The sequence below is a fragment of the Hyla sarda genome, chromosome 4 (assembly GCF_029499605.1).
Source record: "Hyla sarda isolate aHylSar1 chromosome 4, aHylSar1.hap1, whole genome shotgun sequence".
Lineage (NCBI taxonomy): Eukaryota > Metazoa > Chordata > Amphibia > Anura > Hylidae > Hyla > Hyla sarda.
The window spans coordinates 379,829,690-379,856,362 of record NC_079192.1 but is presented as its reverse complement, the minus strand read 5'-3'; the positions used below and the strand labels follow the sequence as shown (position 1 = coordinate 379,856,362).

Sequence of the window (26,673 nt, the reverse complement as noted above, 5' to 3'; positions counted from 1 at the left end):
ATCGCGAATCGCATCCCGGCTGGCAGCAGGATCGCAGCGCCCCGGGTCAGAGGACGTGACCGGAGCGCTGCAGCGGAGGGAGTGAAGCGAGCGCTCCGGGGAGGAGCGGGGACCCGGAGCGCTCGGCGTAACATACATCCTGTATACAGCTGATATCTACCGCCATATGGTCCTGTATATAATCACTTATATTGTATACAGATTCTTTATAGTATACTGGTCTGTATATAGTGGTTTTATTCAGTACAGTATGGCGGTATTATCCAGTTATTGTGTGGTAGTATATATTTACTCCTTGTATACCAATATTATTGGTCATGGAAATTTACCTACGTTAAAGTGTTTCTTACATTTATACATTTTAGTTTATTGTGTGTGGGATTTGGGTGGAATAGGGGCATGGCAGAAGATTGACGAGCTGCAGAGCCTAGCAGGGGCCCTTGCCTTTTTTTTGGTCTGGGGGCCCCCGAGTGTTGTCAGTCCGCCCCTGGGGGGAGGGGAGGGAGGGGGTGTAATTAAGGGGGGGTGCGTGTGTGTGTGTGTGTGTGGGGGGGGGGGGTGCCAAATGCTCTAGGTACGCCCCTGCCCCGTAGAAAGCTCAGGTAGCACAGTCACAAGCTTATCCAGAGGCCAGGGGGCGTACATTTAAATGAATTAATAACAGTATATTAAAGAAGTATATAAAACTTTTTAGCAACTACAATATGAGATTATTTTATTTTTACAGAATACCCCTTTAGGGTAGGGTCATACACAAAACATACACAGCGTATCTGACGCTGCAAGAAATCTCCGCTTCTGAGCAGACACAAGGGGCTTTACCCACTGCAGCCCTGGTTCCAAACCTTATTGCACACATAGGGCTGTGCCCTGTGTGTTTTCTCATAGCGTATACACAGCGTATTTCCCACTGCCCGGCAGATTTCTTGCAGCCTCAAATATGCTGCGTGTGCGCTGTGTATGACCCTACCCTTAGGGTATATTCACACGTACAGTATATGCTGCAGTGATTACAGTCACAACACCCAGTGGTGTATTTACCAATAGTCCAACAACTTTGGAAGTTTAAGAGAGGCGGAAGAAATGCACCCAATACACCACTGCCTGCACAGTTGTGATTTGTGCAGCGGTGTACACAGCTTCCAAGCCTTGTCTGTTTCCGGGAGAACACCCGCCCCCACACGGATACTAAGGATGATATCACACTGATTTTGATGTCACACTCTAGGATGATGTATAGAATCTTGTGGGCAAGAAAAACAGCTACAGCCCTGGCTTTTTTGAGGGAGTTGTATCACAGCAGTGATGGAGAGCAGTGGCAAGCGAACTTGAAAACGGAAGCATGATCAGGTGACCCATGACACCAAAACACCGGCCATGACCATGCCTGAGGAAATGCAAGCGCCTCCAGAGGAGAAAAAGGGTGGAGGCTGCGGTGGCTCTTGAGAAAAAGCCAGGCAGCAGCCTAAAGTCACCTACACATGGCCCCTGAACCCTCATGGACTTGCCCATCAACCCAACCCCCCGCCCCTTCCCCTCTGGCCTAGGGAAGTGGAAAACTTTAATAAACCACTGACACACCCAAACCCAATTAAATTCTATAGAACACATCAAAGATCTCTATAGGGTTTCTTGATTTCTAAGTTTAGTTCTGGGAACTGACAAAAGGTCCAGATGTTGCTGTTGTGATAGAGATCCTATCTTGTGGCCCTATTAAAACCCTATGAAACCAGTCTAAGGAGAATAGGTGTATTATATTTTGCATTACTAAGTGCCAGGCCCTCTTTCACCAGGGGCCCTATAGCAGTCACATGGTCTGCTCTACAGAAGGTATGCCACTAGGCAAGTCCATTTCTCTGACATACAAGCAGTGTACACATTGTAGTCCTCTATGCTATTTTTTTTTAATCTTTATTACTGCACCAGGCGAGCCAATGTTGTGGTGTCTCCAGAGTAAACCACAGCTATGACAGAGCAAAAAAAATATCTATTTTTAGGATTTACAGAATTACACAACTGAAACAAATGAAAGTACATAAATGTTAATATAAAAAAGAAATGTGACCATAAAGTAAAATAATTTGGGGACGTATTACTTTAGGGTTGTTCTTAGTGCTTCTTCATGACATTGAATTTAATACTGCGTCGTCTGTGTCCATATATACAATGTGCAGGCATGCTTGACAATAATCCCGCAAACCATACTTCTGCAGGGGTTTATGCTAATTTGATGAATGGGTTTCATGATTTGCGATATATGCCATAAAGCATCACATGGATCTCTGTCTGGTGCTTGGACAAGCTCTTGGATCCTCTTAGTATAGACCCTTCACTCCCCAACTTTGCTTTCAACAGGATCTCTCTGTCCCTCTGTCCAAAAAATGGTCCCAATATCCAGGATATCATCTTATAGCTTGTAGCGTTATTGGCTACTCCTGATCGGATGTGTCCGTACTCTGTACATAATGACGGCTGCGGCTGGAAATAGAAGAAGTGATGTCATCACCAAGATGGTAGCCAGTATTATAAGAATGATGACCCAAATGTCCAGGATATGTTTGGGGATCTCTGCCGAAGTTGGAGTCACAAGATCAGTCATAATGGCATATAATGTGGAGAGAATAGTCTGAAAGACAAAAATGGAGCCAATTATTAGGACAATCAGCAAAAAGAAGGATGATGCATTTACAGTAGTCATGGTCAAAAAGCATAGGATTTTAGTGGGGTTATAATGGGACATAATTATATCTATATACAAACACAACTGTGGTTGATGTAAAAATAAGTCATACTCACCTTTTCTGATCCCTCACAGCTCCCAGTCTGGCATCATCCAATCCCTACATCTTCCTGCTTCTGAGAAGAGAAGGAACTGCCTGCTCAGCCAATCACTGACTGAGGCGGGAATGCTGTCGCTAATGATTGGCTAAGTGGACAATTCCTGCTGAGACACTGAAGCAGGAAAAAGTGATGGACTTGGGACTGGAGGGCGTCAGACCAGGAGAGGGGATTTATATTTAAAAAAATGTATGTCCCCAGACAACCCCTTTAAGGGTATAATCATCATTTTGTTTTTTGCACCAGTGAATACAAAAAAATTGAGCAACTTTACCAATGCACTACAGCTTCTATGCAGATCTATTCGCCTCCATGGTAACAGCCTACAAACATACTTTGTAGTCTGACCCTGCATTTATACTCTGTTGCAGAAATCCTCTACTTCTAAACTACCAAATACCTGTTAGGCTACGTTCACACTGCCACTACGTTCCACCTATGGGAACTCAGTCTGTTGGAAGGACAGGAGTTGAGCGGAGAAAAAATACTGCATATCCAATCTTTTTCTCTGCTCAACCCCTGTAAAATACTTGACAACGATGGCCCCATTCAAGTTAATGGGATCCATTGGTACCCGGGAGTGTCAGTATGCAATAAAAAAGAGCCGAACGTAGCCTGAATGAGTCACAACAGCAGTGTGAACCTTGCCTTAGAATGTTTGCAGGATCAGTTTACTCTGGATTCATTTGTAGTTTACCATGACCCCTGAATCTGTATGTCTAAAATAATAATAGTATATTTCTTTATGAAAGATAGATGCATTGGAGTAATAAAATGGTTATGAATGCTCCTATAACCTTAAAGAGTACATGTCATGTTACATTTTATAATCCTCCCAGTTCACTGCCCCCATCATGATAAATCACCCCCTGCCTTTATTTTTATTATTTTCTTTAGTTTTCTACCTTGATATTGCTCTGTATTTTCTGCTCAGTCTCAGTCAGATTGACAGACTGGGAAGGGGCGTTCCCCAGCAGGCGTGACATCATCTGAAGCCATATAGGGGAGAACTTCCTTCCTCACTCTGCTACACACAGCTCAGAGCAGTTCAATGTGAGATGAATGAGCTCTGATTGGCTAAGGCTGCACACACACCCCTCAGCATTTCAGACTGCATTTCCTGATTCTGGACTTCTGCCAGGCCAGCAGGAGTCCAAAGTCTGTGCAAGAGATGGGGGGGGGGGGGGTGCTCTTGACAGGTAGGGAGACACCTAGTGGCAGCTTTTTAAAACACAAATAAAACAGAAAACTTCATTTTTTTTAAACAATAATTTTTATTTACCATACAGAGTGTAATAGCAAAAACTAATTTTAATGATAGTGTCCATTTAAGAACACAGGGAAATGTATAAATATACTCATATAAAGAATTGCTGCTTTTCGTATGCTCTATGCCTCTTTGTGATCATCAAAAATTCAGGACAGACTACCTTGGTTGTTTTCCAGATTTCAGGACCAGAAAGTCAACTATGAAAGGTCTTGTCCAATGCAATTCTGGATGAACATACATTGACGACCCAGAATAGTCACCCATTCACCCACCTTAACCCCTTAAGGACCAAGGACGTACCGGTACGTCCTTGGTCCTGCTCTTCTGATATAACGCGGGGTTACACAGTAACCCCGCGTCATATCACGGCGGGCCCGGCGTCATAGTGAAGCCGGGACCCGCCTCTAATAGCGCGCAGCGCCGATCGCAGCGCAGCGCGCTATTAACCCTTTAGCCGCGCGCTCAGAGCTGAGCCGCGCGGCTAAAAGTGAAAGTGAAAGTTCCCGACTAGCTCAGTCGGGCTGTTCGGGATAGCCGCGGCTAATCGCGGCATCCCGAACAGCTGACAGGACAGCGGGAGGGCCCCTACCTGCCTCCTCGCTGTCCGATCGCCGAATGACTGCTCAGTGCCTGAGATCCAGGCCTGAGCAGTCATGCGGCAGAATCGTTGATCACTGGTTTCTTATGAGAAACCAGTGATCAACATAGAAGATCAGTGTGTGCAGTGTTATAGGTCCCTATGGGACCTATAACACTGCAAAAAAAAAGTGAAAAAAAAAGTGAATAAAGATCATTTAACTCCTCCCCTATTAAAAGTTTGAATCACCCCCTTTTCCAATAAAAAAAAAAACACAGTGTAAATAAAAATAAAAATAAACATATATGGTATCACCGCGTGCGAAAATGTCCGAATTATAAAAATATATCATTAATTAAACCGCTCGGTCAATGGCGTGCGCGCAAAAAAATACGTCCTATCAATGCAAAAATGGTACCGTTAAAAACTTCAGATCACGGCGCAAAAAATGAGCCCTCATACCGCCCCATACACGGAAAAATAAAAAAGTTATAGGGGTCAGAAGATGACAATTTTAAACGTATTAATTTTCCTGCATGTAGTTATGATTTTTTCCAGAAGTCCGACAAAATCAAACCTATATAAGTAGGGTATCATTTTAATCGTATGGACCTACAGAATACATATCAGGTGTCATTTTTACCTAAAAATGTACTACTTAGAAACGGAAGCCCCCAAAAGTTACAAAACAGCGTTTTTTTTTTCAATTTTGTCGCACAATGATTTGTTTTCCCGCTTCACCATAGATTTTTGGGCAAAATGACTGATGTCATTACAAAGTAGAATTGGTGGCACAAAAAATAAGCCATCATATGGATTTTTAGGTGTAAATTTGAAAGAGTTATGATTTTTTAAAGGCAAGGAGCGAAAAACGAAAATGGAAAAACCCCCGGTCCTTAAGGGGTTAATTCGTCTATATCCTTTGCAGTCTGTTTTTTTCTTAATATACTATTTTCCTCTTTTTCATGTAATTTTCTGACATTAAGATATACCATATGTTTTGGCAACATTTGTCATATGATAACTTTTACAGTAAATAATAAATCTAGAAGGAATTAACAAATAGGTTGGGATTAGCGGTCAGGAATCTTATGTGAAAGATGGTCTTTAGAGGTAACAGTTCCATATGATTTCAAATAAAAAAAAATATACCTATACATATATATTTGTAATATAATAGTTATACCTGAAAGCAAATACTGAAAGCAAATTTGTCAAATAAAAACAACCTCCGCTACTACAGTAAGGCTCCATCTGTGCATTCACCGTATAAAGGGTGACTATTGCGAAATATTTTTGAGATGCTTTTTCTTATTTTTTTTTCCTGAAAATTCCACACAAAAAAAAAAATCTTCAACAATGCCTTAGTTAAGTCAGTAAAAGGCCACCCAGCCGACAGGACGCAGAATTTATGACCTTTCAAAAGGAAGTAAAACAGAAAAACTCGGTCCTTGTAATTTTCCTCTATTCTTAATGCTGAGTGCACTTGCACAATTCGGCTTTGCCATGCGCACCAGATAAAAAGGGGAACAAAATTGATTTTCTCACAGTTTTGCTTTCGGCTACGTGCACATTACTGATAATACTATGAATGTCTGTTCTTGGTATACCTGAATATCAATGCAAAGTCTGTCAGAAACCAGAAATAGTAAACCCTTCCCCCAACCTATTGTGTCCTCTGCGCCTGCTGTATGTGAGGTAAAGGCACTAATGTGAATACAGCCTATTGATGACAATAAGATCTATGTACAATCTATGTACAATTTAGTTGTCTTGTCAGATGTTCACTGGGGAGAAATGAGGAGATTAGGAGTTGGGGACAGCTGACACCCAGAGCAATGGCCAGGCTATGTCTGATCCCAGTCATATGGCCCCCTAGGTCCTGCATTTGCTAATAACCACAGCATCTAGGAGGCTAAATGACTGGGATCAGTGGTAAGAGAGATGGGGAAGCTTTCGTCACCCATACCCTGCATTCCCGCTGTGCATGACAACGTCACCGGAGATGTTGGATTGTCACATTAGACAGGAGCCAAGTGAAAGCATCCGGGACAACCATAATAGTGGTCTGCCCACCATGACGACGGTAGAGGCCAATAACCAATATTTTGAAACTTTTTACTTTCATAGGACTTAATATTAATTATATCATTAATTGCATTTTTTTTTTTAAATCTTACATTCTATATATAAATGTATTTATTTTTTTAATTATCTACATTAATTGTAAATAACCACAAGGCCCTGTGCTTTCTATATTTTTTTAATTTATTTAAACTAAACTTTATTTTAAACTATTATTTTATCTGTTCTGGATAAATTTTTTGCATTTTGGGGCATTTTAGACATTACTTGTTACTTCATATCCACACCCCCCCCCCCCCCCCCACATACACTTCCATACACTCCTACTAGCCTACTAGCTACAGTCACCCTTCTTAATACCAACCATAATAGTGCCTCAAACCTACACAGCATCTAGCACAATATAAATCGTAACAGTACTTCAAATACTCCCTACGATGTACGTGATTTTTGCAGAATCTGCAGCCTGCAGACAATGTACATGTACCTTATTGTGTGTTAACCACAAGTCTACAAAGCTTATTAGAAGAGGACTCTGCACTCTTGAGTTTTTTCGGCTTTTGCTGGCAAATTTTTGCATGCACAGATACATCCTTAAATAAATGTATTAGCTAAAGCAATGAGATTACAAAGCAGCACAAATAAGCATTTAATATAATTCATTGGAGAGATAATACTGTTAATATTGAATTTTATTAACTAAACACTATTAGTACTGCCTTGGATAAATGTTAACCAAAGGCAGATCTGGCTTCTGTTTATCGGAACTGGTCTTACATGACAAGTGTGATCACACAGGGTGAGTTGCATGTCACTTCTGAAGGGGGTGCCACTGGCCCTGGTTTTCTGATTACCCAGTGTTTGCCCATCTAATCACAGACGTCATGTATAAAACTATGGAAAACAGTTGCATAGGATGGAGCTACACATTCTAAAGCTGGCCATACACATTAGATCTGTGTCAGCCAAACCCACCGACTTAGACCAGTTGACCTTGTATGGAGGCCTCCTTAATTCCCCCCCATGGCATATGTTAGAGGAGTGAGAAGGTCTCAGCATGTTGGATTTTGAATGACATAAGTGTTCATGTGTATGATGGGATGTAGGCTTCCATGTTCCTTCTTATTTATTGAACAGGAGAATGTCATGGTGACAGACCTCTTAAAAATTAGGTAAGTAACCCAAGTCACTAGTGTACTGTGACTACTGGGCAGCAAGGGCACCCTGTATGTAAATGACTGAAGTCCCTTCACAGAAAGAGGCCACACTGTTGCACTTATGATACCTTATTAAAAAAAAAAAAATAAAAAATAAAAAAAAGGGCCAGTCACTTACATACATGCCATGTTCTGCAGTGGCACCAAAAAAGGGAACTTGAGGGTAAATTCTCCCTGGCTTGTTTTGCCTTGTTCAATTTTCAGTCCCCTCCTGCCCTGGAAGATTGATGTACAGGCTTGGCTTCCAGTCAGTCAAAGCAGGGCAGGGTGGTGGAGAGAAGGGGCATGCTGCTGCAGCTCAGCACCACCAGTTTGACTCTTCAAACTTTACAAACAGTGATCAGCAAAACTTTTTGTTGGAAATATCACTGTTTTGTAAACTGCTGCATATGAACTATTGGAATCCATCTAAGGCCTCACTGCCCTTCCACATGCCGAACCCCCCTCCCCCCCCCCCATTCTAGTACACATGTACCATTTACCAAACAAACTTTATAACAAGTCCCCATTAAATGTTGCACAAGGACAGAGTCACATCGGCAGCATATTTCACGCTGTGGATGTGCCTACGACAGTCACAGGGGCACTGCAGAATGAGTTCCCTGCTGCGGTCGGGTAGCTCTGTGTGTCCACTCATAGTGATGGATTTTCCGTTGTAGAAATCCGCAGCTACGAGCGGACACACAGAGCTACCCGGCGACACCCGGGCGCTCGCTTTGCAGTCCCTCCGTGACAGCCTTTGACACATGCACATCCTAAAATATATGTGTGACCGTGCTCTAACAGTAGAACCTTATCTATAACTTTCATCAGCTTAAAATACTGGAAATGTTAATTGCAAACATGAAATGCAGATGGTTTTCAGGGGTTGTTTGAGATGACTTGATAGATGTGTTTGCTCCTCTTTCCTGCTCTATCTCCATTGCTTGCTGTGCTTTTTACTCTGTTTATCTAGCAATTAGGTAATAATTGTTCGGCTACAAGATAAACATGCGGTAGGCTGCCGAAACGCCCCGACTTTAGCGATCTTGGAAAGAGAATCAGGCTCATTTTTCAGATGCAGAGAATGGAAACAATTATTCCAAGTGAGATTTCATCAATATCTCTAAGATAATTGCACTTAAAAAATGTGCTTGCATGTGACTGGTTCTTTGATCTCGGCTAAATGAGTACAATGTTTTTACTCTCTCAGTAATAGCTTTTATTTTTAACTGTTGGATCGGTTACAGAAAATGGTTTCCAGTGTTAGAAAATTCCATTGAACAGTGAAGTCATAATAAGAACAAAATATATTAACTCTTTAGAGGGATTGTCTGTAATGTGAGCAGGTCCTGAAATGTACAGCTGGCCTCCTCTATGTCAATGCCTTGCTTATGGATGTGGAATACACACATATGGTTAAATTCCACGTCTATGTAAGTAAACACACAGCACCAATACAGGAGTTGTATATAATAAATAAGTTACGGCATTTCTCCTCTGCTAGTTTATACTCATTTACATTTTCTCCAAAACCTAAACACAGCATCAGCTATTTCTGTTTATTAAAGAGTAAATGGACGTTTCAAGATAAGCTGTCATATGCACGTACACGAGGGTACATGAGGGATGGCACTATTTCTGGTCATTATACAATTTGCATGCAGCCTTTTCCACCAATTTTCTCCTTTACAGGCTCCATTTCTAATTTTCAGTTGCCCCTGGTATAGTAGATGAAGACTAGCAATTATGATGTCTCTTATACAATGCATACAGCTAGAAGAGCGGATCCTGTTTCCCTATATCTCTATAACATACCATCAGAAGCAGCAGCATGAGGGACATTACAGAGCAGCAGCTGGATCAACATTGTATTTTCCAGCACTGGGAGGGGATATAACACTCACTACAAGCTAATTTCAATCAAATCTGTGAACAGTTTTGAGCAGTCAAAACTGCTGATAGTCCTATACAGCCATCAGAAAGGGGAGAGGATCCAAAATTGTGCTCTTGTTAATGTCTTTGCTGCTGGGACCGTAAGATTAGTTTACGGACATTTTGAGAGTTTCAGCCAACTTCAAGTAACACTGTGGAGGAAGACTTTGTATGTGCCCCATGTATTCAATGTGCACCAACTGAAGGTACCCAACACCACGAGGCCAATGAGTAGGGTGGGCCACAGGTTTGCTTGTGGATGGGTGGGACCTATGCATGGTTGTTTTCCTTTATACAATACAAAGTTAGTTTTAAGTTAGCTTTGTGTCAGTCTTATTATTTTATCATAGAAATTCACCAACGAGACCTCACATCCACACCCCGGATAATTTGTTGTGTGGAAGGAACTGCTGCAGATATGTTCAGGATCGGCCTGCCGAGTGCAGAGAAACAACAAAGTTAAGGAACCACAGGGATTATAGGTGGACACCCCCAAAACCCCTTTACACAGGTATTTAATATGCCAAATCTTGGCTGCGGCACCCCAGACATCCGGTGCACGGAGCGAACTTTGCTCCATGCCGAATTACTGGCGATGCAGGGCAGAGGCTCGTGACGTCATGGCCATGCCCCATCAATGCAAGTCTATGGGGGGGGGGGGCATGATGGCCCCTCCCATAGACTTGCAATGAGGGGGCATGGCTGTAACATCAGGAGCGGGGCGCAGCTGTGACATCACGAGCCTCCGGTACTGCACCCGATGCTCTAAACGAACGCAGGGTGCCGCAGGGAGATCCCGGGGGTCCCGAGCGGTGGATAAGATGTCTAGGCGTAGAGTACCCCTTTAACCCATACACATGAGGTATTGCTCATCCGATTGTTTGTTTAGCTGATTGTCCCAAACACGCAAACAGCAAATAACTTAGAAGTAGATAATAGCCGGATGGTCAACATTGTGTTTAATTTCCTCTGCAACCCAAATCTCTGGAAAACATGGTTTGGTGATCCTATCCAGCTGAAATGGGTGAATGGATGACAACATATGCATTGGGTTATTACCACTGACAACTACCCTGTAATGTCTAGGGGAGAAGGCCACCTGCATGTGCGGCAGCTTCATCATTATACATAGGAGGTAGGGAGTCAGGTGGGGACTGGGTGCCAGAGGTGAAATTAGAGCCCCCACCTACCTGAATCCACCATTTCATATTAGAACATTTCTTTCTCTTCTAGCCAGACTCTCTTTTCCTGAATACAGACACTTTGAAGTCATGCCCAACTACAGAACACTTTCAGAATACTGATAATGTCAATGGCGTAGGGAACAACAGACGGTAAATGGCTAATACGTCTAGCTAATTCTAAATGCATTACACCATACAGTAGGAGACTATTGCTGGCTACAGAGCGTCTGTTATTTCCATTTGGTGTTACATTTTATCCCGAGAATCAGTAAACAAGAACTTAGAAACAATTTATTATGCAACTGAGCAGTCATCTGCTGTGCGTTCCAAATACTTGCTAGTTGTCCTGATGACCACAAGTGTCCACGAAACATCTGAACATGTATGGAATTTAGGATTCCTCTTTTCCTTAGATACATTCAACAGCCTGTGTGAGCATTGATACACATTATGTTAAAGTAGTGATGTCATTCCTAACACATATGGATTGTGCTTATGTCACTCAGGTCATGACTTATCTTGAAGGGAAGCATGGCAACTAACAGGCTGGGCATTATATGCAGTGTAGGTAGAATATTTGCCTTGGTTTCAAAGGAGACCGATATATGAGGTCTTTGGTATTTATGGATATTTATACATACATCAAGATAGTTAGCATATAACTAGGGCAGCAACGTTTATAGGTGTAATTTAGCTTTATTATTTTCCATTACAGATTATCATGCAAGAATGAGCAGAGAAACAGAGAACAACCATAGATAATGCAAACCCTCTGGAGCAGCCAGAAACTTGCGGGCAATTGTGTAATATACAGGTGACAATGATAGAGATCCAGCAAGGTCATCTGAGGTAGCCAGACCTTCTGTCAGGCAGCTGTAGAAACTCATTCAGTCGCTGCATACCAAACTGGAATAGATTTAAGGACTTAAAGGGGTACTCCGGCCCTAATACATCTTATCCCCTAACCAAAGGATCCGGCTGGGAAATGTGAAAACCAGGCACTCCCATATCCCAGCCAGACTGGCCCACATCTCATTCCTTTGTATGAGCTGATAGAGTAATTTTTGCCCTGTATACGGTTTTCTGTTCGGACTGAAAACCATAGCATACCATGGTTTACAGTCCGGTCAGAAAACCATACAACTTAGAAAACCCTAAAAATAATGAACAGGGTCCACATAAATCTCATGTCCTTTCATGTTTTCCATTAGGGGAAACAATAATCAGACAGGTTGTATTTAACCGGTTGCCATCTAAGGATCTAAGGACGAGCCGGCTCGTCCTGAGACGGCAAGTGGTGTAAAAGGCGCGGGCTCCCGACTCGAGCCCGTGCCCTACCGGCTGGCCCCCAGCTGATTCCTGTAGCTGGGGGCCTCCGTTAATAGCCAACATGCAGCAATCGCATTGGCTGGCTATTAACCCTTTAGATCGGTGTCTAAAGGGACATTTAAACCATCCCAGTGGGGTGGATCCCCCCGCAATCGCTTACCTTTCCTTCCCTGGCTTCTGCGGCTCTGGTATTGATAGAGCCTGGTTGAACCAGCGCAGAGCTCACAGATCAATGTGGTCCTATGGAACCACATTGATCTGTATGAGGAATCTACTGATTACTCCTAAAGTGCCCTAAGTGTAAAAAAAAAGTTAATAATAAAAAAAAAAAAACATTAACCCCTTCCATATTAAAAGTTTGAATCAGCCCCCTTTTCCCAAATTCCATATGAAAAATATGTAAACATAATAAAAATAAACATATGTGGTAACACCGCATGCGTAAATGTATGAACTATAAAAATATAATACTAATTAAACCACAAGGTCAATGGCATACACAAAAAAATCCAAAGTCCAAAATTATTTTTGGTCACTTTCTATGCCCTAAAAAAATGCATAAAAAGCAATCAAAAAGTCCGATCAAAACAAAAATGGTACCGATAAAAACTTCAGAGCGCGGCGCAAAAAATGAGCCCTCAAACATCTCTGTATATGGAAAAATAAAAAATAAAATTTATAGGGGTCAGAATACAACAATTTTAAACATACTAATTTTGGTGCATGTAGTTATAATTTTTTCAGATTAGTAAAATAAAATAAAACCTATATAAATTAGGTATCCTTGTAACCGTATGGACCTACAGAATAAAGATATGGTGTTATCTTTTACCAAAAAGTGCACTGCGTAGAATCGGAAGGCCTCAAAATTTACAAAATGGTGGGTTTTTTTCCAATTTTCCCCACAAATATTTTTTTTCTGGTTTCGCCATAAATTTTGTGGAGAAATGATCGATGTCATTATAAAGTAGAATTAGTGGCACAGAACAAAAAAAAACTCATATGGGTCTGTATGCACAAAATTGAAAGCGTGATTTTCTATGATTTTTAGAAGGTCATGAGGAAAAAAACGTGCAAAAACCATGCGTCCTTAAGGTTAAAGCCCAATTTCTACAGTGTTGTTGCTATGTGGGTTAATACGATGATGTTTTTTTAAGCCTGCAGGTATCTGTCTACAACAGATTTGGTGTTGAATAGCACAAGTGTAAATACCTAAGACGTTATCAGACCACGGATTAGAGGTTTTACGCTGATAACATGAAGACTAACAAATACTCCAAAGTCTGCCAGCTTCTGCTAGTGACCTGCTATTTATCACAGAAGAAGGTCATAAAACACACACTTTAGGATCAAAGTCCTATCGGGTCCTGCACAATGTACTACTCAGTGAAATTCTATGGCCTTAATGGTTTTAAACACTGGTCTATCCATAGGCTCTGGTATAACATATCCTAATATATTGGTTTAACAAAAGCCTCTGTAGACCGCACTGACTGGTTACCAATTTTTTACTGAGACAGCATTCATACCCGAGTCTGGGTTGCATATACCAGGCATAATATTTCATTTTACCTCAGAAATAACACACTGTTCTGAATTTTCACACCAATTCCCTAAAAAAAAGATTAATACTGACTGAACTGAATGTCTGACACAAAAGTCGGTTGCAATGTTGGCTATGGCAACACATGGGTTAATGCTACTCTGCCTGCATGAATTTGATCGTTCATGGAGTACGTACATACATCCAATAGGAGAAGCCCTATAGCAAAGATATAAATTGGTCTTCATTTCTGGGACAAATAAATGCAAACACATATCTCCCTACTTTTTAGTATCCTTGAACCTATCTTTGACTTCTTTGGTTGCGGATGTTGCAGGGTCATACACATTAGATAGAAGTAGGTTGATGGCTGAACAGCTGTTGAATGAATATTCATCTGATCAACACTCGTGTATGTCACAACGCTGGATGTGGATCCACTTACCTGTGTGGCAGATGACACGGGCCGTATCGGGGAGCAGAGTCTAAGGTGCCGCGGGTCTTCACCAGATACCCAGGTTGCTACCCCCTATACGACTCGTCCACACAGGTAGCTGGGCGAGGCGAGGTACAGAAGGATGAGGCAGAGGCATAGTCGGACTTAGCAGAAAGGTCAGGGCAGGCAGCAAGGATGAGTAGTCAATTAACATAGCGGAAGGGTCAGAAAACACTGGCAAGGCAACAGAACAATAGAAACGCTTAATCTCAGGATAAGGGACACTGAAGATCCGTCAGGAAGAAAGGGGCAGAGCTGCCTTAAATAACCTGGCAGAAGGACCAGGCACCAATCAATGGTGCACTGGCTCTTAAAATTTCAAGAAGCCGGCGGGGGCGCGCGTGGCAGGAGCCAGAGAACAGAGGGGAGGCAGGTGAGAAGCGCGATGCGTGCGGGCACGTCCCGCGATGCGAATAGCAGCCCGGAAGGGAGAGTGAGGAGGTGAGTGCTCACGGTCGGAGCGCCTGACCTTAACAGTGTATGTATTTGTATGTATTGGTCATCACAGCTTATTTTAGATGCTCTGTCCGGTCATCGATTGTTTGTTGTTAAATTTCCTTGATGAACGATTGCATTCCCTATGCTTAGACTTCTTAACCACTTTCCTAGGAGTATCCTAAGAAATAAAATAACAATGAGAAAAAAATGCACTAAAAAGAGCCATAACACTCAAAAGACTGTGGAAGCAGCCTTGGAATCCACACTGTCCCGCCCGGAAGAACCAGTGGAGCTCATCTTCCTTCACTCTTCTCCCTCCTGTCCAGCAGGTGCAGCTTCAGCGTTCAGACAGCTGTCCTCTGTGCAACGAAGGCAGGGCAGCAGAAAGGATTTCCTTTTAAATCTGCCGCCCTGGAAGGCCCGGACTGCGGCGTCTGATGTCACATCCACCTGTCACATGCACTCCTCTCCTCCCCAGCCGTCACGTAATGTGACCTCTTAGCCCTGCCTCCAGGTAGGCCGCAGCCACGGAGCTCTCCATGTGACTCCGCCAGAGCTCCAAACTTCCTCATCCCCAGCTGAAAAAAGGTAAGAAAGCGCAGCCTGACCCACAAAAACAGGCCAGCTGCACTGCACACGCAAGATGAGGAGGCGGAGGGAGAAGGGAGGCAGGTGGCGGTGCCAGAATACCACAACTAGGGGCACAGAAAGGAAACCCCCACAACCAGGGGTTTATTGGAGGTTCAGAACCCTCTCCCAACTAGGAGAATCAAAAGGCCTCCTCTGGACCCCTCACTATCACCAAATCCACACCACACCACCAGAGGCATGGACTACTCCAGGCTTCCTGCAGGAACAGGAAACCACTGAGGGGGATGTGCATCCTTTTTATACTCTTAGGTTCCTGGAGGGAGGAAGAGTCGATCTCTCTGGTGGTGCTGTCGTAGGTTCCTGGAGGGAGGAGGAGTCGATCTCTCTGGTGGTGCTGTCGTGACAGAGTGGAAAACTGGTTTCAAATACAGTGGTGCAAGAAAGTTAAACAGATTTGTAAATCACTTCTATTTAAAAATCTTAACCCTTCTAGTACTTATCAGCGGCTGCATACTACAGATATACTACAGAGAAATTTGTGAAGTTCTTTCCAGTCTGACCACAGTGCTCTCTGCTGATACCTCTGTCCGTGTTAGAAACTGTCCAGAGCAGGAGAGGTTTTCTATGGGGATATTTTTCTAATCTGGACAGTTCCTGACACGGACAGAGGTGCCAGCAGAGAGCACTGTTGTAGACAGTTGTCTGTTTTATACAGCAGCTAATATATACTGGAAGGACCAAGATTTTTTTAATAAAAGTAATTTACAAAGCAGTTTAGCTTTCAGGCACCAGTTGATTTGAAAACTTCTGTTTTCTACTTGTTTGCACCGGAGTTCCCCTTTAACCCCTTAAGGACCAAACCCATTTTTACCTTAAGGACCAGGCCAATTTTATTTTTGCGTTTTCGTTTTTTCCTCCTCGCCTTCTAAAATCCATAACTCTTTTATATTTCCATCTACAGACCCATATAAGGGCTTGTTTTTTGCGAGACCAATTTTACTTTGAAATGAAACCTCTAATTTTACCATAAATTGTACAGCGAACCCCAAAAAAAATTTTTAGGGAGGAAATTTTTAGGAAAACCACAATTTTGCATATTTTGGAGGGTTTTATTTTCACACTGTACAATTTACGGTAAAAATGACATATTCTTTTTCACTTTTTATTTTTAAATTTTTCAACTTTTATTTTTTTTACACTTTTTATGTCCCCATAGGGGAATTTCTATAGCAATCATTTGATTGCTAATACTGTTCAGTACTATGCATAGGACATAGCACTGATCAGTATTATCGGCTATCTTCTGCTCTGGTCTGCTCGATCTCAGACCAGAGCAGAAGACGCCGGGAGACAGACGGAGGCAGGTGAGGGGACCTCCGTCAGCCATTACAGATGATCAGATCGCCGCGGCAGCGCTGCGGGCGATCCGATAATCTATTTTAACTTGTGCATTGCCGCAGATGCAGTCATCTGTACTGATCACGGCATCTGAGGGGTTAATGTCGAACATCTGCGCAATCGCGGATGTCGGCCATTACCAGCGGGAACCTGCCGTGTATGACGTGAGCACCACTCCGATGCTGGCGGTCATACACAGTACGTAAATGTACGTCCTGGTGCACGAAGTACCACCAAACCAGGACATACATTTACATCTGTGGTCGTTTAGGGGTTAAAAGGGTAACCCACTTAAGGGTTAACCCCTTCCTACTACAGCGGGCTGTCAATCACAACTGCAAGATCGCAAAAGTCTCAGCAGTATTAAACCTTATAGATGCAGTGGTTAGTACTGACTACAGCATCTACAGGATTCACAGGGGGAGGGGGGCTCCCCCGTGCCCAATCGGCAGCCCAGCAATGCGATCGCAGGGTCCCAATAGCTGCCATGGCTACAGGAAGCCAGCTGATGTCCTCCTGTTTACTAATTTAGAAAGACTGCGAGGTTCAGCTAGTACTGATAACAGCATCGGAGGGTTTTCATGGCGGGCATTAGTGTGATCACTGATGTTTGCCGTTACCAAGGGGTCCCCAGCTGCTGATAGCAGCCGGGACGTGCAGTCTATGAAGCAAGCGTAACTACTAAAAAAAAAAAACGTCTTCAATGTATCCTCTGGATCTTTAAGCTTCTTCATGTGTAATTAGGCCATGTTCACACAGGAATTTATGATTGGAGTCCGGTGGAAAAATTTAGCTCACAAATTCAGCATTGTTTTTAATGGAATTTGAGGAAATTCAAATTCTGTCCTCTGTAGAAAGAATTGACATATCAATTGTTTCTGCTGAAAACAGATCAGTAATACAGCAATGTCTATGTAGACAGCGCATTTCCGAGCGGTCCTAGTGCCGACATGTTCTGCGGGCCTCTGCTGTCAGCGGAGATTTTCTGGCTGGAAATTCTGCAAAAATTCCACATAGACTTAGCAATTCAATTCACTGACAGCAAAAAGAGATCCTTAAAAGACCGAGGGATTGAAACTGTATAACAGCCAAGCATTATTTACAGAAAAAATACTGAAACACTCTTTTTGTGTTTTACAGATGTGGTGTCCCGATACCGTATTGCATACCGTACCTTGGTAGAGGTCCCCAAAGTCAGAGTTCCTAGGAACGGTGGGGTCCCTCTTTTCTAGTTAGCCTCTCGTCACCCCTCAATTAGCTAATATTCATATAAATATCAGTGTAAATATGTATAATTAAATGCCTACCTGTTTGTGTTGCAGGACCTTAGGTCATGTGACTCGGTGTTCAGAACTCTATGGTTTGTTGAAGGACCTTCGGTGGTTCTTGTGTCAGGTGTTCACCCACACTGCCTTGTAATGGTGAGTGTCAGTGAGTGACAGCTGTTATGGACCAATCCAAGACCGGTCAGCCACTGCCCATATAAGGGAGCTGCAGCCATTAATCTCTCTCTTGGGTTGCTGACTCTGGATGAGGTAGAACCGCCACAACTTCCAAAGACAATTACTAGGCCAAAGCCTTGCGGCCTCGGCCTATGCTAAAGACTGCGAGTTCTTACAATTCCCCGCTAACTCTGCAAGATCACTGGACCTAAACCTACCCCTAAATCCAGCGGATCTATGCTACAAAATCCTCCTAAACTAAAGAAAACTTACCCGTTCCCAACCACCTGTCAATCGCTGCTCAGCTGTATATAGACTCTGTTATCTGGACTGTTACCGGTTACTGCATGTTACAGAAAATCTTCAGTAAAGTTTCAACAAGTTTTCAGCTAAGCACTGGTTGTGGACAATCCGTTATTCAGCACTCACCTATCGCTCTTGGGAAGGGTGGCGATAGGCCCAGTGTTACCTCAGCATTTAACCCTCACCCTGGTGTCACGAGTGACAAGGGTAAATAAACCCCTGATACCTGCTCAGCAACACCCCAGCTACCCTACACCCCCCGAGGCTTACCACACAGAGCTGCAGGATCACACTAATCCTTATGCCCCCCGTAGTGTGATGTAACCAACACTTAAAATGTCATTTTATATGGAGAAAAAGAAGAACAGTGTGGGGGCAGGTTTATTATTAGGGTCATAACATGCATGAAGTGAGAAGTTTATTCCTCCTACGCAATCTCATGACCGACACTTGCGTACAGAAATAATTTGTACCAGAACATGGCAGACATCTTTCATAGATTTGCAGAATTTTATGACTCCTTTTAGCCACATTCCTAATACTAAACACTATTCAAAAATGTTGCAATAGACCTAAAGTATGTTTCTTGAGATAATCCTTGTCAGTATAAGACCATGTTCACATGGCTGATTTGTGTTCCACTGTCCCATTCACCCAGCATCGGAAATTCTGCAAATACATTGAACAGGTCTTTAAATTTAGCAGAATTCTAGGCAGGATCCCATTGAAGTCAATAGGGCTTTGAATTTCGGCAGAATTCTATGTTTTAAGCACACAGAAATTTAGCCAAAATTCTGCTCAAATTCCACAGCAAGCTTTGCAGAATGGAATTTGAGCTGAATAGAAAATGTTTTGCCACGTGAACATAGCCTCAGCCTAGGTTTTCACAGAGTTTTTCTGGTGTTTTTTAGAATACTGCCACTGCAGTATTTCAGCCAAAGCAAGAAATGTATTCAAAAGGAATGGGAAATATTAAGGAAGGACTTACACTTCTCCTTCCTACTGGATCCACTTCTCACTTTAAAGGGGTACTCCACCCCTAGACATCTTATCCCCTATCCAAAGGATAGGGGATAAGATGTCTGATCGCGGGGGTCCCGTCGCTGGGGACCCCCGCAATATAGCATGCGGCACCCACCGGAAGCGCTGGAGGGTCTGGGTCCCGACAACCTTTCCCTCAATGCAAGTCTATGGGAGGGGGTGTGACGGCCGTCACGCCCCCTCCCATAGACTTGCATTGAGGGGACAGGGTGTGACGTCACACAGGCCGGAGTCGTGATGTCACAGATTTGAGCTGAGGAAAACCAGACAGATCAGAGCATGTGTAAAAAAAGCAAAGTGTAGGGAAAAGGGCAAAATGTAGTGAAACCTTAGTAAACACCATGGAAAATAAATTGTAGGGAATTAAAACCCACAAAGAAACCTACACAACACTCTTAGTAAATGAGGGCCTTTGTGTATTTATTTTGCATATTGGGCCTCATTAACTAAGGCTTTTCTGAGTGCCAAGTTACATCTGGGCAACCTGTATGGACGGATCGTGCCAGGGGTAGCGACCTGGGTGCTGCCTGCCGCTGCAAGTCCATCCCGCTTTGCGGCGGGCTCTGGTGAAAACCAGCAGCACCTTAGACTCAGCTCCCTGGTAGGGTTCAACCATTGTTCACATAGGACATTGGATCCACTACTCAGCCTTTACGGTAAGACCATTACAACTCCATTCTTAGTAAATGAGGCCCATTGCATGTGCAATTTTGCTGGTGTTCACCAATTGATAAATTCCCCCCCAAAATGTCACTGTGAATAAAAGTTTTTCTGACCAGAGTACAAACTATCCATATCCAAGTACTGTATTGCAGTGTAACTTAACCGACTTTGTATTTTTGTTATACCAGTGTTTTACAAACAGTGTTTCCAGCTGTTACAAAACTACCACTCCCAGCATGCACGGACAGCCTTTGGCTGTCCGGGCATGATGAGAGTTGTAGTTTTGCAACAGCTGGAGGCAAATTGTTTGGAAAATGCTGTGTTATACGCATCTTAATTTCTGTACTTTGAATTTGTCAAACATCAAGGGATAGCATGAAGGTGGTAAAGAGGCATAGCTAGGTGGGCTGCAGGGCAAGTGGGTGCTTGGAGGGGCAACTAGCCACTTGGCCTCGGCCTGCGTTATAAAATACAGAGCTAAGGCTGCAGTATGAATCTTTGTCTCAAGTCAAAGAAAAGCCGGGCTAGGGGTTACTGATAGTTATAGACTATTTATAATAGTAATATATCATTTAACTGCTCTACCGTAACTTAAAATGAATTAATAAATAAATAAAAATTAATAAAATACAATTACGGTAAGTATTTCTGAAAGCACCGTCACGGTACCATCAAAGGATCTGATCATTTTAAACACCAAAAATACAATTAGAACAACACTACTAACAACAAGTAAAAAAAAATTTGACTTATCGTATTAAAACCATTAGATCTCCAGGGGGTTCGGAAGTACGGATGTGCTCTGTAAAGAACTAGAACCCAGTGAAGTGGAGGGAATAGACTTTGTCGAGCACGATTACTTTGTTAGTTATCCTATGGATTAGAAGATGCAGCTTTGAATATATTTGGGACTTACCCGCTCAGTTTTGTTCCATAGAAGCCTGGATGTGGGAAAGTTGAAGCGACTGGGACTTTGTAACTTAGGAAAGGCAGCGCACCCCCCAGTCACACATTATAGGATCCCTGTGCTGTGGGTGTCACAGTCAGACGGTGCTGTGCTGCAGTGCTTCCTTCTCTCTGTATTACTGACTGGATGTGTCTGCCTTGAGGGGAGGAGGGGTAACTCCTTCGCCCCCTCCCTCTAGAGATAAAAGCTCTCCAAGTCTCTCATCTAAGGAGAAACTAGCCACCTAGTGATGGAGATACAATATGCACACTAAGTCGTTCACTGCCAGGAGTGTAATAGGAAACATGCAGAACGTACTGCGCATAGTACTGAGCGAACCCGATGACAAATCTAAACCACATAGTGTTTCTCAAATGCGAACTGGGACAACAAAAAGGTATTGAAAGAGCTTTATTCGTCATTCAGTCGTCATTACAAGTCATACAATACATTAAAATGACACAAAGCATGACAGTACAATATACAGAACAGGTTCCCTAAGCTACACACTGTACCACATGCTACGCTAACACTCCGCTCCATCACTCGATATCGAAGAAACACAGTCGAAAAACAACAAAACATTACAGTCTGTGATCGGGGAGGGGTGATCACAGGGTCAAACTACTGGGCAAACGTATGGGGAGGTAGGGAAAGCAGGGGCATTAATCCTCTTCTTCATGGACGTCCAGACAGTCCAAGACAACAAAAGTGAAAACAGAACTTAAAGACCATTTTACCTAATATGTTGCCATCCAAACAGTAAGCCATTCTGAGAGAAGGTTCACATAATTTTTTTTTTTAATTGGGGGCATTTTTTTTTGTGTGTGCAAAAACTGACCACAAGTGATGTAAAAAAAAAAATGCATCAATTGCTATAAAGGTATTTTTTCCTTTTAGTGAAGATTTTGAGTTAGTAAGGCTAAGTTCACATTGACATTGTCTTCAGTCCCATTCAGCTCTTTTTTTTTTTTTCTTGAGCAGAACGGATGGGTTGGAACAAAACAGAGATTGCCTGGTCCTGATGGACCCCATTTACTGGTAGTTTAGCGGAAAAAACAAAAAAATAGTGCATGAACTATTTTTTTCTGCGCTAAACTGCTTAACTTCTTAACTCCGACAGCAATGTGAAAGAGACCTTAGGAAAACGCTGCAAAATGCATCTTCCTATTTGGCATCTGGACCAGACTGAGGCTAAGTTCACATCAGCGTTGTATCCCATCCTGTTTAATCTCCAATTTGCTTCTTTTTTTTTTTTTCGTGCCGAAGGACCCTAAATAGGTCAGAGCACAGCAGACACTACTGGGTCCCATTGACTTTGAATATGGTTCACTGGGTTTTCGTCAGGTGTCAAATGTTTTAGCAGAGAAAAATATTACTACTTGCAGTATTTTCCTCAGCTAAAGTCCCATAACGTAGACAGACTTAGCGACGGGGCTCATCCCAATGGAGCACAATGCTGATGTAACCTTAGTCTGACATCCCCACTGACATGCCAGATGCCTGGACAAAATCTTGTTGAGAACAAAGGGATCACCATTTTTCTTCCATCATTCTTAGCCTTTTTAGATTAAGGTACTCTCCTGGACTATAACATTAAAGGGGTACTCCCGTGGAAAACTTTTTTTTTTTTTTTTTCAAATCAACTGGTGCCAAAAAGTTAAACAGATTTGTAAATCACTTCTATTAAAAAATCTTAATCCTTCCAGTACTTTTTAAGGGCTGTATACTGAAGAGAAATCCAAAAAAGAAATGCATTTCCACTGATGTCATGACCACAGTGCTCTCTGCTGACATCTCTGTCCATTTTAGGAACTGTCCAGAGCAGGAGAAAATCCCCATAGCAAACATGTGCTGCTCTGGACAGTTCCTAAAATGGACAGCAGAGGTCAGCAGAGAGCACTGTGGTCATGACATCAGAGGAAATGCATTTCTTTTTTGGATTACAGCCCCTAAAAAGTACTGGAAGGATTACGATTTTTTTTATAGAAGTGATTTACAAATCTGTTCAACTTTCTGGCACCTAATGATTAAAAAAAAAAGTTTTCCACGGGAGTACCCCTTTAATGTTTCTATCTGTAGGATAGGACAATTATGTTTGATTTGTGGGGATCTGACATCGGTCACCTCACCAAAAAAACACTGGCCCAGATTAACTGACCAGCTTAACACCAAAATGGTCTGGTTTTCCTCTTAACAACCAACCAATCATAGATTAACTTTTATTTTACCAGAGCTCTTTAAGATATAAAAGCTGAGCTATGATTGGTTGGTGTGGGAAAACCAGACAATTTTGGTTTCAGGCAGATTGATAAATAGGCCAATAAGTTGGTAAAATCTTGTCCATATACCCAAGCAAACCCAGGAGGCCCAAGGGACTCATTAGAAAGGAGGGTAAAGATCCACAGCAGTGCAGTAGTTAATTCCCAATCTCTTCACTAAATCTCTATTCAAAATTCTCCACTAAGTTATTGGCCTTGAGAATACGCCATTTTATCCCTATTTTGGTTTCAACCGGACAAAACAGGTTTTGTTTTGGGAAGAGAGGGACCGGATAATAGAGCTAAGCTTTTCTAGGCCATACACCATGCTGAGACTAAGCTAGAATAGTTGGTCCTTCTTGACATCCGTTCTTAGAACACCATCCAAAGAGATGATTGGCTGTTCATGAAGGAAGCCATGGGAGAGTTTGGGTTTCTCTTGTCTTTTTTGAGGTGATCTTCTAATATGATCAGCAGCACGTGAGCCTGAAGGCACCTTGTCCTCACACAGTGACCTCCTCTTCCTGGTTAACCATTCCAAGTCCTCCATACCCAGTCTAGAACACATTCTAATGGAATTTGGATTGCTTTTCCCTTTCAAAGTAATTTTTTCCAAATCAGAATAACTTAATGACCCAGATTTAATCAAACTGTGTGAGAAAAAAAGTGGAGGGATTTTTCCACAGCAACCAATCACAGCTCTGCTAATAAGCTCTGGTAAAGTGAAAGCTGAGCGGTGATTGGTTTCTATGGGAAAATCACTGCACTTTTTCTCTCACACTGTTTGATAAATCTGGGCCAATGTTTCTCTCCGCTCATTAGAAGTGGTGGAAATCCAGACAAGGGCCTTCATTTACTATTGCAAAGCCGACATGTTTTGTCGGGTTGTCCGCCAGAATTTGCACCAGAATTGAAAAAAAACTGACTAACTCTCCATTTTACTAAGAAAACCCCCCAAAAGGGGCGTGGTCACCAGGGAAAGGGGGCTTGGTCACCGAAAAGGGGTGTGTTCTACATTTTATTTTAAAAAAAAAACAACAACATATTTATTAACGTTTCAACAGAAAATGTGGTGGATTTCAGCTGAGGAAAACCCTACAGATCAGAGAATGTGTAAAAAAAAAAAGCAAAATGTAGGGAAAGTGGAAAATATAGGGAAACCTTGGTAAATACTGTGGAAAAAAATTGTAGGGAGTTAAAACCCATAAAGAAAACTACACTCCACTCTTAGTAAATCAGGGCCAAGGTCTTCCTTTTAACGAACCACACATTACAAGAATTATTTAGGTTTCAGCGTTCTCCACCATCTCTCAGATCTCTACACTCTAAATATTATCGAACTACTCACCTCAGCTTCTACACTTCTACTGGAAATTCCTCTTATTTCTTGGCTTGGCTGGAAAAACCTGTTTAAAACTTTAGATTACCTCAAAAAGTATATATATTTCCTACAAATGGTTTCCGCTCTCCCTGCCTCTTGTTTTCAGGAATCTTACACCCTTTCTTTGGAAGGGGAAGAGGCTGTGTTAGACTCGCCAAAAACAAAAAAGGAATGGAGGCATACGATTATCTGATTTATAGCTGCATTACCCAGCCATCATGTCAATAGGTGGTTGTAATGTGCTAAGCCTAAAGGGTCATCCTATTTCACGTCCACAGCTGGCCAGATACATAGGGACCACTTCCTGAAGGATTTGTGGTTACCAAACAGCAGAGAGATAGGGCCTTCCCTTGCACCCTCTTATCCCAGCCGCTTTACTCCCATTGCTTACCACACATACATCCCCAACCTACTTGCCCATGTGGTCCTGACTAGGGATCGACCGATTATCGGTTTGGCCGATAATCACGATTTTGGACGTTAACGGTAATTACCTTCCCGATGATCCCACAAAAAACCCCACCCCACCATGCCCCTCACCCCCCACCGCACGGCCCAGAGACCGCCGCTGCCCCATTGCCTCCCCCATCCCCAGTTTTATAATATCCTGTTCCCGGGGCCTGGGGTCCACGCTACTTCTGGCTCCTGCGGTGTCCTGTGTAACGCTGTGCGTTACACTGTGCGCTGCGCAATGACGAGTGACGTCCTCAACGCGACGTCACCGTCAGTGTGCACAGTCACAGCTCAGGATGCCGCCGGAGCCAGAAGTAGCGCGGACCGCGGGAACAGGTAATTATAAAACCGGGAATGGGGGAGGCAATGGGGCAGCGGCGGTGGTTGGACTAAGGACCGGCAGGGGGAGAGAAGCGGGCGGCGGCGGTCTCTGGCCAGAGGGGGGGGGGGGGGGGGACAGAGGGAGAGAAGCAGGCGGCAGCGGCGGTCTCTGGCCCCGCAGAAGCCGCTGCAGTTCATTGATTTAAAGTGCCCGCTTTAATTCAGTGATCTGCAGCCGCTTCTTCGGGGCCAGGGGGGGGGGGGGGGGGGGGGGGTTCGGAGAAATAGCCGATAACTTATACCGGAATATCGGTATAAGTTATTGGCTATCGGCCTGAAAGGCCACAGATTATCGGTCTCGCCCCTAAAAAATCATTATCGGTCGATCCCTAGTCCTGACTGGAGGTCACCTCTCTATCACCACTATTGGTGGATAAAAATGTCCCCACAGACACATTAGCCGTTTGAGATCTCTCGTCTCTTGTTCCGACATTTATGCATACAGTCCATATTCCGCTTGTGCCGTTTCCGGAGCTACACATCTCTTGAATTGCCCATCATGTTCTATACTATACCGTTGCTCTACTTCAAGCTCTACACAGCCACACATCTCCTGCCTTGTCTATCATGATCTATACGGTACTACTACTAGCCCTGTACTAAAGCACATCTCTTGCAATGTCCATCATGTTCCATACCGTACTGCTACTACTACTAGCCCCACATCTCCTGCGTTGTCCATGTACTACTACTACATCTCCTTTCCCTACACAGCCGCACATCTAATACCTTGTCCATCAAATTCCATTCTGTACTACTGCTACTACTACTACCAGCTCTACACATATGCACATCTCCTGTGTTGTTTACTATGTTTCATTCTGTACTGCTAATCTCTAAGCTTCAATGTTAAAGGGGTATTCCGGGATATAAATTTTTTTTTTTTCCTACAGTGGCCTCAAGGTGCTTTAAACATATAAAA

The 26,673-nt window shown here is 43.0% G+C and overlaps 1 protein-coding gene across 2 annotated transcripts in view; it reads right to left on the bottom strand.

Moving 5' to 3' along the window:
* Positions 1–1,759: 1,759 nt before the first annotated feature.
* SMIM3 (small integral membrane protein 3) overlaps positions 1,760–26,673 on the bottom strand; it is a 41,293-nt gene continuing 16,379 nt past the window's right edge. The window contains exons 1-2 of one of the 2 annotated variants that reach the window (XM_056516905.1): positions 21,246–21,423; positions 1,773–2,626 (exon numbers count right to left, since the gene is read on the bottom strand). In XM_056516905.1, the coding sequence (XP_056372880.1) occupies positions 2,423–2,599 (177 nt within the window). In that variant the 5' untranslated portion in view covers positions 2,600–2,626; positions 21,246–21,423 and the 3' untranslated portion in view covers positions 1,773–2,422. Of the gene's footprint in view, positions 2,627–21,245; positions 21,424–26,673 lie in introns of those variants that run through there. The other variant, XM_056516906.1, reaches the window with a different exon arrangement.